This window comes from Echinops telfairi, unplaced genomic scaffold, assembly GCF_000313985.2.
Source record: "Echinops telfairi isolate 266 unplaced genomic scaffold, ASM31398v2 ScPeMD7_7410;HRSCAF=8448, whole genome shotgun sequence".
NCBI lineage: Eukaryota > Metazoa > Chordata > Mammalia > Afrosoricida > Tenrecidae > Echinops > Echinops telfairi.
In genome coordinates this window covers 19999926-20011580 of record NW_022111310.1, presented here as the reverse complement: position 1 = coordinate 20011580, position 11655 = coordinate 19999926, and the positions used below count along the sequence as shown (strand labels likewise).

The following is an 11655-nucleotide window of genomic DNA, read 5'->3' as shown; positions in this document are numbered from 1 at the left end:
GATAACTGGTCCCTTCTGCACCTCATGGTCAGTCAGGCTGGTGTGCTTCTTCCATGTGGGCTTTGATGCTTCTCAGCTGGATGGCCGCTTGTTTATCTTCAAACCTTTAAGACCCCAGACACTATATCTTTTGATATCTGGGCACCATTAGCTCTCTTCACCACATTTGCTTATGCACATGTTTTCCACGAAACTTTTGAAGGCCCTTGTATTGTGTATCGGTCACTCTCTTCCAAAGGCAACATGTGGAATCACGCATTCATCCTTTCAATAGAGCTGGTGCCCGCACCTTATTTTATAGCAGACCGACTGTAAACCCGGGGCACACAGCAATGGAGAGAACATGCAAGTTCCCCTGAAATCCTGTGCATTTGAGGAATGAGGACAGCATCGCATAGAAATAATGACTCAAACGATAACCGAATCAGAATGCACTCAGAAAAGGCATTACATCAAGGTGAAATCCTAGAGAGGACTGTTGTGCGGGCAGCTTCCTGATATAGAAGGGTAAGAGGAAGCCTCTATAAGGAAGAACATTCTGGATGAATACTTGGATGCAATGAAGAGATCAGCCATAGAAGAAAGCGTGAGGCCAAGAGTGCCGAGTCAGAAGTAGGACTGTAGCTTGGTGTGTTTATAGAACAGAAAGTCCAGTTTATTATGGTAAGTCAAAAAATATTTCTACAAAATCCTGGAAATCTTTATTAAACACAAGGTGAAGTTATTATTTCTTAGCATAGCAAGCAGCTAGGTCTATACTGTCCTGAAGGCAGTATGATCACCTCTCTAACCTTTTCTCTAAGAAAGTTTCCATTGACATCAAGTCAAATGGCACTTTGGGCATCCTCCAAGGATTCAAATGTTCCTTTTAAATGTTCTCTCACCTCGAGGAACAAAAAGATGTAGAAGGGGGAAAAACCGGGGTAGATGAAGCTAGCTGTTCTGACAAATTCTCATTGGGCAACCCCTTTCCACCTTCCAAGAACGAGCAGGAGTGTTGCTGGGATAAGAAGCGCTGGCGGCACCATGGGCGATCTGTTGGGCTGCTAATCACAAGGTTGGCTGTTGGGGCTTTCTACTCCTGTGGAGAGTTACAGTCCCATACAGGGTCATTCTCCTCTGTCCTGTAGGGTTACTCTGAATTGGAATGGACTCTATAGCAGTGGGTTTTGTTTTGTTTTTTTTATTGTCGTGATAGGAAAAAGTTTCTCAGTGTAACTTGACTGTCCTTTTTTTTCTTACCAATGCAGCTTTCAATTAAAAAAAGTACAAATCCTCATAATAAGCTTCTATGAAATCCTTATGTCCTTCAAAATATCAATCAAGATGACCCAGTTGGAATACAGCCCCCCCTGCTCTCCCGCACCCCCCCCCAAGTCACTCTCTGAGCTGACCTCTCTGCCTTGAATTTAACTTGTCCAGCAAGTCCCCTCTGAAGTCAACTGTTTGATTGGCCCTTAGTTTTGAAGGCTCCTGAATGCAATTAAGACACATGTATTCATGAGAGAACTTGTCTGTAGGCATCCACTGGTCCCAGAGGAATGTTTACACATTTTTTTGTTTGGAATAAACGCATGCCGAATGAACAGGAGGACTAGCAGCAAAGCTGTAACTCTCTAGAAGAAGGTGCTCTGTCTACTCTGGTTCTTGTGTTATGAAAGGTAAATAGTACCTGGTCACAATAGAATGTGGTTTCCGATGGAATATTTTTGTGAGTTACGTGAAAAAAGTTCCATGGTCAAATGTGTTTACATGGCACAGGGTTAATGAGATTAGTCAACATTCTTCACTCCAAACTTCGTAGGACCATGAATATTCTAATGCACCTTGTGAATTTCTAGAACGGACTAAGATGCACATTATTTCCTTTCCTCCCCGCCTCCCCCCTCCCTGGCCCCTTAGCACTATCGAGTAAGCACTGGACTGCAAACCACAGGTTGGTGGTTCAAATCTACCAACTGGTTTTTCATGAGAATTTTAAGTAGTGGGCTCATAAAGTTGTTCAGCCTTGAAACCCTACAAGTTTGCTCTCAGTTGGAATCGGCTCAATGGTAGTGGGTTTGTGTCTTGCAGTCCCACTCTGGAAAAGGACACAGATTTGCATTTTGAGTACATCTGTGTGCCCCTGGTTTGCTGTCTTAAAAATGGGAAGAAAAAGGATAAGGAAAGTACCAGAATTGTTCACATAAAATATGCATAGCACCGATTGGAAACGAGGGCGCTGCTGGGCTCACCAAGCACAGCAACAACCAGAAACGTGTCCTGTGTGTATGACTGCATAACAATACAGCAATATGTATTCAGTGTTGCCCACTGTGTTTTGCCCACGTCAGCGCACTGCATCCTCACAGTCACACGTGGAGCTGTTATTATCATTCCTTTTGTCAAGAGGAAGGGACGAAGGTTGAGAAAGTTCCAGCTGCTTGCCCAAAGTTAATTCCAATTGGACAGAATACCAATGCAGATCTATCCGTCTGTCCCCTAAGGCCCAGCTGTTTCCTATGCTGGTTACAAAGAGTCGTGTGAGCCCACTGTCCAAGAATGATAAACATTTCCCCATGAACCCTCCCAAATAACTCTGATACAGCCCTGTCATTTCTACAGCACAAAACCAAAAATCAAAACAAGGGAAACAAAAGAAAAGTCTTGAGCGTCAGAGAGAGAACAAGAATGATTTCATGCCAGTTATGGGTGGTCAACCAAGAACAACAACAGAAGGAAATTAAGATAGTTCTTCAGCGCAGTTAGGTGGTTGATCGGAGAGATGGAGGGAGGATTGTGGGTAATTTTATCAACTACTTTATTGCAACTGAGCACCCCCTTGGATGTAGAGCTAACCAGATAGTTGTGCATTTCTTTTCTTCTCTTTTCCACAACTTCATTTATTTACAGATTCAAGTTCCACTTGGAGGTAGTTCATATACGATTAGACAATCAACCATCAACCGCAGCCCCCAGTATCCATTCAAATGGACATCGACCATGTACTGCAGAGACTAAAGGAGCAGTACTTGACCCAGGGAAGGTGCCTTCGTGGTGCAGTGCTTAAGCACTCAGCTGTGAACTGAACGGTTGGTGGTTCAAACCCACCAGCCGCTCAACAAGAGATAAATGCAGTGGTCTACTTCAGTGAAGATGCCAGTCTTAGAAACCTGACTGGGCAGTTCTCTGTCCTGTAGGGTTGATAGGAGTAGAATCGATTCTTCGATGGCAATTAGCTTGCTTGCTTTTGATTTTACCAACACCAGGATAGAGAAAGAAAGAAGTTAAAAGGGCTGGTGACGGCTCTTTTCCTGGTTCTTCCCCTTGACTTATGGCTTGAACTCCTGTGGTCTGCCACTTAGCTGCAATTCTGCCATGTGGAAGGGGAGATAATAACAGGCAGGTTGTTTATAAATCACTCGCGCTGCTCAGATGGGGCCAACCAAAAAAGACGGCAAGCTCCACGCTGGGAAGCAAAGGGGAAGCTGCTACTGGCAGGAATACTGAGCAGGGACTTGAGAAGGTGACCCCAGCAGGGGCTCATTTTCTCCTTGTAAAGGAGGCTTCTGGAGAAGTCCTCTGAAAAGGCTTTTCTACCTGCAATGGCAGGAGCCCCTGTTGTGCCAGGACCATGTGGGCAAGAATCTGTAGAGCAGTAGTTTTCAACCTTCCGAATGCTGTGACCCTTTCAGACAGTTCCTCGTGTGGTGGTGAACCCCCCACCATAATATTATTTTCGTTGCTATTTTATAACTGTCATTTTGCTACTGTTATGATTCGGGCAACCCCTGTGAAAGGATTGTTTGACCCCCAAAGGGGTCATGACCCACAGGTTGAGAACCACTGCTGTAGTGTAAGCATGCAAGCTCCACAGGTGGGTTGCCCGGGGTCTAGGCAAACCACCTGCAGGGGAAGGAGGGCTGAATGGAACTTGCCCCTTTGGAGCTCACTCACAGGTCCAGCCAGGGGAGTACAATAACAAAACCCACCACCAGAAGTGTTCTGGTGGAGCTGACAGCCTCAAGTGTTCAAAGCTCCTGATTTCCATAAGAGGAGGGAGAATTCTATTTGTTGAAGTGAATTCAGCTGATCGTTAAATGTTGGCAATTAATTAAAGAAACGAATTGGTGAGGGCCAAACAAACCAAGTGTTTGTCGTCGAATCTGGCTTGTTGGAGTCCAGGTTTGACACCTCGGGTGGGGAGAAAAAAGAGAAAGCTTTCGTCTGGAAGTCTGGCAGCTGGGACCCAATTTTCAGTTTGGCCTGACTTGCTGAGCGGCTTTATGCAAATCTCTTCTCTTACCTGGGCCTCAAATAAGAATGCAGAACTAGGGGATTGCTTAGTGCAGTGTCACAGTTTTAGGAGGACAGGGTGTCAGACATACATTTTCAAGGAGCCCTTAGGATTTGAGAGGATCCCTGGTGGCCCAGTGGGTTAAGCAACAAACTGCTAACAACAAGGTGGGCAGTTCAAATCCACCAGCTGCTCTGCAGGAGAAAGATGAGGCTGTGTGTGCCCATAAAGATTTACAGATGTCCTAAGAATCAGTTCTACTCTTTGTTACAGGGTGACCTTGAGGGGCATTGACTCAATGGAAGTGGGAGTTGTTTTGGAGATTTTTTTTTCCATTGGAAGAAACGGAGTGTGCTAATCCCACACTGGTTGTGATAAGGAGCACATTACAAAGCGCATTGCTAATCCCACATTTATAGAATATGGAGCAACAAGAACTCAAATCGCCTTCTGATGAGGTTGCGAGTTGAACAATAGCCTAGAGAACAATAAACAATCAAGGCAGCCAGTATTCAGCACCATCAAAGATGCTCATGCATTGAGACGCTGACGTTCCATTGAAGGTACTCCTCTCAGATCAGAGATTGCCAAGGACATAAGATGCAGGCTGGGGAAGCTGGGTGGGCTTGTGCACAGGCCTGAAGTCCGTGGCCTCTGGCCATGAGTCGCCTCAATCAGGATGTTGTATTTCTTCCAGCAACTCCACATGGGCCACACGGACAGGACCATTTTCCAGTGTGTCCTGGTGGGGAAGAGCTTGGGAGAAGGCCCAAGGGCAACACCCAGATGCGTGCAAGAAATGCACAAGCAAGATCCTGGCAGTAAAGTGGAAACCATGTACACGTCCCTCCATGAGGAAATGGAACTGTGCTCTCTATTCTTGCAATGGGGTCTCCCACGTCTCAAGTCCTTTTGGCGCACAGATAGGTGCGAGGCCCACGCTGTAGTGACCTCAGAAACACAGCCAAGTCCACTCAGCTGAAGGTGTAAGTCTAGCTGTTGGAGAAATTGGTTTTTCCCCAAAGGTGGGCTTCTAAAAATTAGGTATCAAACAGCTACCTCTCTCAATGGGGTAACATGTACAACGTGAGAAGAGTCCTGAGGTAGAGGAAGAAAGAGTGTAAAACATAAAAGGAGAAGAAAAGAAAAAAGTAAGCCAAGGAGTGGGGAGGGAAGGAGGAGGAGGAAGAAAGGGAAGATGGAAGACAATCAATTTTCCAAGTACATGGCTCATTGAGTTTTATAATAAACTATTCATTTGTTCTTTAGAATCACATGCATAGATTAAGGTGGTGTGTGTGTGTGTGTGTGTTAGAGACACTAGTGTCTCAATATTAGAGCTATTGCTTTTCTAAATGAAGAAGCCTCTTAATCTCACACCACCCCTCACATAGCCCCTCTCCCTCACTCTGTGTTAAGTTGAGATTTAGGCTATATTTCCACTACTGGGCCTCTCATTTAAAGTCTGACCTGTTTTCTTGGGCCTCTGAATGTCTACCAAGTATTGCACAGGGACCAGAGACCCTTGAATCTAGGTCTGAACACACCACACTGCCTGAATTGAGGTTAGTGTATTCATGCTTCTCCCATGGCATGGCGGCCCACTGCTCTCTGTGCAAGAGAAAAGAATAAGGGTGCAGGGGAGAAGGAGATGAAGGAAAGGATTGGAGAGGGTGGGGAGAAGAAGAAAGAGAACAAGAGAAGGAGGGGGTGGAGGGAGCCAAAGAAAGGGTGTGGGCAGAGGAGAGGAGGGAGAGGGGTAGAGCAGGACCTCTCACTGCCTTGGAAACGCCTGGAGGTAAACCAAGATGACTGCACTACAACTCGTTCCACTGCGTGATGGAAAACGTGACGTTGTTTGCCTTTCTGCTTTGAGAACGAAGAAGAATCTCCAGCTTTTACTGCCGCTGTTTATTTTCCTGCCCTTTCCTCTTGGCTTATTTATCTTCCTCCATTCGCTCCTCTATAGTCTCCTGCCTGTTTGGGTGGAGGCCTGGGGGTATAGTGGGTTGTGTGTTGGACTGTTGACCACATCGGCAGTTCAAAACCGCCAAATGCTGGTGGGAGACAGAGGAGGTTTTCTATGTATGTATGGATTGTGATAAGAGTTGTATGAGCGCCTAATGAAACGAAATAGGTAAATAAACAAATAAATAAAGGGCCACAGGCTCAGAACTCCACAGGAGCAGTCCGCTGTCCTGTAGTGTCACTCTGAGTCAGTCATAAAGGACTCAAAGGCAGTGAAGATTTTTGTTTTGTTTTAATTGTTTGTTTGTTTGTTTGGGCCTATTTGGGGAAATGTCTCTTCAGTAACTCCAGAGCAGCTGCTGGCATCTCCCCATGGGCATTAAGGGTGGCCTGTCCTAGCCTGGTCCAAGCTCAAGGTTGAGTCAGCCAAAGCCCAGGGCTATCCCTACATCACCTTGCTCAGAGCTTTACTGTGTAAAGGCTCACCTGCGAACAGTCATGACAATCTTGCGTCTCTCCTAAGTGTGCCTGGTTATTGAAGGCAGCGCACTGCATTCAAGGTCAGATCCAGGAGAGAGTTGCCTCTCACTAATTGTGTGACCCTGGCTCAGAGGTGGGCTGTGATCATGAACTGTACAATGCCCCTCTCAGGGCAAATATTGGTCCTCTTCCTTCTATCCCTCCCAGCTCTTGGGAACCACAGACTGTTAGAACTGCACGGAACCACGGAGAGCACGCAACCCAACACCATCCTTCATAGATGGGAAAACAAAGGCCCGGGGACTCCGACAGGGCAATGCTTTGCCCGGTTCAGTGTATCTCCCAGAGGAAATAGAAGATTTCAACGGGTGCATGCCGACGAACTTATTCCAGAAGTAAAACACTTCTCAATGTTCACGAAGGGAAAAGGATCGGTGAAATGTTAACACGTGATTCAGAGAAGACTGTTGATCTCAGGCAACCTGGGGGGAGCTGAGAGGACTGGGCAAAGAGGGGAAAGGTCTGATGGGTTGGTTTTCCGTTGACACTGGTTCTGAGAATTACTTTACTATTGGAGAGCCCAGAGAGGCAGGGATGACGAAGCCGCTTAGGGTGAAATATAACAAAGAGTGATATTGAGGGAGCTCTTCTTGCCTCAGAATGATTGCGACAGGTTTGCACAACAAAGGCCGGAGAGGGTGGGTTGTAAGCACTGTGGATTTTGAAACCACCTCTGCGTCCTCTGTGGTAGCGAAGGCCTGGGCAACGCTAGTGGCCCTCTCCCCCAGTGCCTCAGGCCTCTCCTTGACCCCAGATGCAATGGGGCAGAGCTGCATCACCTTTCAAGTGACTTCACTCTGTGGAAAGACCACAACCTTTTCTTTCTCCTTCTGAGTCTGGTGAGAGCTGCTGGACAACTAGCCTTGACCTTTCTGGGCCCTGGGACCTTAGATGCCCCCAAGGAGTTTAGCAACCGTGGATGTACACAAGGATGGACAAGCTTTCCCCAGCTTTAGCTTTGGGGACTTTACGTAGAGAAGCAACAACAGCATCGTTATTAAGAAGCACATGTAAATCATCTTCGTACTACAACACATGTCTTTGCAAGCTGCCCAATGATTGACAGGAGCACTCTCTTCTCCAGTAGGTTGGTCCGCCCTCACCGTCCCCCGGAGCTAGGGCTCTGGGGAGGGAAGTGATCTGCCATGCACATGCAGTCAGAGAGAAAGATGGCGGAGAGTCAAAGTCAGGGAAGGGAGACACTCAAGTGTGTCCTCTGTCTGAGAAGCACCGCTTGCTTTTAAGCCCCGAACCAGGTGACTGAACCGATACCAGACCCAAACCATGGATGGTGACTGATGTGCCATTACGTCTCGAAAGGCAGGCTCCTAGGCTTGGGGAAGACAGAGATCTCACCCACCCCTAAAATCCCTGGGGAACTGGGTACGAAACAAGTATTACTCCTTTCCTTCCCCACTCTTCCCCACCCCTGGATTGATGATGGCGAGGCCCTATCACCTGTGCCACCGAGGAAGCAGAGCAGTCTAAAGAGAGTCAATCCACCTCCCCTCCCTATTACAACGAGGGCACTGAGGCCCAGAGAGGGAAACCCATGTCTGCCTAGGACCCTGCAAATCACTGTCAGCTCAGAGACAGTCCCAGCTCCGGGAGCTTCTTTCTGCGGCATGTCCTTGCTTCCCTCTCAGATTCCAGGAATCTGGAGGTTGAGGGCTTCCAAGCCCGAGGGCAGAGTCAACTGAGGCAAGATCACAAGGGCTGGAGGGACACAAAGACTTTTATAGCAACACCAAGAGTGGCACCATCTCCACTTGGCTGCACAATGGCCCCGGACGGGGAAGTCCCGGGTCCCAGATAGGAAGCCTTACCTCTTCTCAGCAGGGCTGTAGGTCTCCCCTCTCTGGCAGCTGCTCAGGGTGACAGGGTCAAAGTTGTCGAAGGAGCGGAGGGCCACCCCCGAGATGGCAACCAGGGGTGAGCTGAAGCTCACACGTACCGCCTGGCTATGGTAGAAGGGCTGACTGAGGTCATGGACCACAGGGATAATCAGGGGATTGTTCCTGCAGCTCAGGACATGGAAGCCTGTCAGGAGAGACAGAGGGGCCGAGGGGCCAGGCTCATTACTCAAGGCCAGTCACGCCCTCCCCAACCAGCCCTTCCCGAAGCCCCCAGACCCTTTCATGTCACTGCACAAAAGCACCATTGGGGCGGCCAGTGGGGATTTTGCGTTTGATTGAAAGTTTCTTTGTCTGGTCTTTCTGGGTTTCAAATCTCTCCAATCCCCCAGTCTCCCTGCCCCCTAAGCTTTCCCTTCACCTAGAGCCCCTCTCCCTCCCACACATGGCCACCCCTCAGCCAAGCACCACTGCCCCTCACCTCCCGCATCGCATCGGGGCTTGAGGGTCTGAGTTGCTAGTTTCCAGGCTGCTTGACTACCCAGTCATGAGCTAGAGGGAAATAATGCAGAGAAACGGCCTTTCTCAGAGGAGAAAGCCCGCTGACATTTACCATCTGGGAGCGTCTCTGCAGCCCAAAGGCATAAGGACCACTCTGCTCAGTCTACAAAGAAGAGACTGACAATCCTGGGGAGGGAGGGGCTTTCCCAGAGGAATGTAGGCTGGCCCAATCTAACGTGGCCTCTCTCAAAATCCCAAAACTCTTTCTCGTGTAGGGAATGGGTTCCTAGGCTTCGAGAAAGAAGGGAGAGAGGCAGAAAGAAAAGACAAGTGGCAAGTAGAGAGAGAGAGGAAGAAATGTCATGACAGGATGGAGCCTGTTCAAAAGGCACCAAGTTGGGTGGCAGGTGGGCCTCTGTCCAAATTCTGATCCAGTCACTTACTAAGTACACGCCTCCAGCAAGCCCAGGAGACGGCTTCTGCATCTGATACATGGGATCATAGTGGTTGCACACTGGGCTGCAATATGATACACCAGGCCGGCATTGTTCAAAACCACTAGCCACTCCAAGGGAGAAAGACAAGGCTGTCTACTCTCGTCTACAGTCACAGACTCGGAAACTCACAGGGGCAGTTCTACCCTGTCCTATAAGCCTGCGATGCATCAGGGTTGACTGGGTGGCAGTGAGAGTTTTTTTAACCAGGTGACAGCAGGCTCTCTGTTGCAAACATGATGCTAAGAGGCAAGCAGGACCCTTCCTGTGCGCTGGTCTCCGATCTGCGAGGTACCAATGGCAGGGAACAGGCTGCTGAGGGCAGGGGACACAGGCCCAGCGAGGAGGGATGATGGAGCCCCATGGGAGTCTCAGGTGTCAAGTAGCAGATCCCAGGGATGCTTGTGAAATGAGACCCCCCCACCCCCATCCCAACTCCACCGTACAATCTCTCCTGGGAGCCCCTAGCAATGCCAACACAACTAGAACAATATTTGATTCTCACTTAGGGAAACTTCCCAGGAATCTAGATAAGTCCGGAGGGATTTTCTTTCTCTTGCTTATTTATATGTTCCCCCTTGCCTTTAAAACTAACTAAGTAAATAAACAATAAAACAGAACACAAAAACCCCTGCTTGCTCCCTTGACTTTTACCTGACCCTGCACCGACCTCTTGCCTGCTTGTTTCCTACGGCCTTGGAAATCAGCTCTCTGCCCAGGGGAAAAGTGTGGGCACAGTTTTGAAGCCTGGGCAGGCAATACTGAAAGGGAGAGAAAGAGAGCTGGACCTTAAACACCCGGCATGGCTGACCAGAGCCTTCCAAGGTAGCCTGGAAATAGAGTGACAATCGGAGTTTCTTCATGCCAGGTCTTATGATCATAATCCTATCACATCAGCTCTCATTTAAATCCTGTGTGGTGGGTCATCCTTGTTCCCATTCACATATACGGCAAAAACAAGGCTCCAAGGGAGCAAAGGGTCCAGGCTCTCCTGGCTGGAGAATGAGCAGCAGAGACAGGATCCAAATCTTCACAGCCAACTCGGGCATCTTGGAACTTTCTTCTGGATCAAAAGCATATGGAGAGAGAGATGGTGTAGGTGCTAATGCAAGTCCCTGTTTCCCTGCCTGGCCTGTTGTCAGGGGCAGGGCCTGACTTCTCAGTTGCCTCCCCACTGCTGGCACTGGTCTTTCCTCATGGCTGCTCTCCCCAAGAACTTCTCAGGAGGATGTGCAGCATGAGGGGCATTTGCAGACACATCTGGATAGAGGGGTCATTATTCTCAAACCCTGGCCACTCTGTCCTGACTTTCCGAGTGCTGTGAGGTCTCTCACTTCCTCCCTTTGGGTTTCAGTGTGCTGATCCATAGATAGTCAGATGGCCCAGCCGCTGTCCTGTACACGGTACTTTGAGGAGCGTATGGAATGCCTGAGGTCAAAGTGAGCTTTAGCATGGGACCTTGGTGTCCTTATCTGCCAGGTTCAGGTTTCCCTGGATGCACAACCACATCCCGATTTGATGACCAGCAGAAGGGCAAAGAGAGAAGAATCAAGCAAAAGGAAAGGGAAGGGGGAAATGACTGGTCCTCAGCAGATCCTCACCACCACCCATGACACAGATGTGGAAGTAGATGCCCAAGGCAAGCCAAGGCCATGAGAACTCATGCCTACCTAGGTCATGGCTTTGATCTTTGGTATCAAGCAGCTGGATGCTGATAGTCTCCTGCTTTTGGTCACCATAATACGTCCCATCAGTCACCAGGTGAACAATAACAGCGGCAGCAACCATTGGCTGAGAAAAATATGCCTGAAATGCAGAAGACACCGGGGTTCATTCAAGTACGCATTCTGTCACGTGGTGAGAAGGCAGCTAGAAGGCAGGAGGGTTGAGGGAAAGGGAGGTAGAGAGACCTAACAGCTAAGATCACAGAGTCTGGGATTGGAAATCTTATTCCAATCTTGGTTCTCCTCCTTCCTTACTAAGTGACACTGAGTGAGTGCACGCCTTTGTGAGTCTAAGTTTT

The 11655-nt window shown here is 48.5% G+C and overlaps 1 protein-coding gene across 1 annotated transcript in view; it reads right to left on the bottom strand.

Annotated features, from left to right (window-relative positions):
* Nucleotides 1-11655, bottom strand: part of PAPPA (pappalysin 1) — a 238737-nt gene that overhangs the window by 65189 nt on the left and 161893 nt on the right. Inside the window, exons 12-13 of the mRNA XM_013007231.2 lie at nucleotides 11303-11438; nucleotides 8611-8824 (exon numbers count right to left, since the gene is read on the bottom strand). Coding sequence (XP_012862685.2) covers nucleotides 8611-8824; nucleotides 11303-11438 — 350 coding nt within the window. The remainder of the gene's footprint in view (nucleotides 1-8610; nucleotides 8825-11302; nucleotides 11439-11655) is intronic.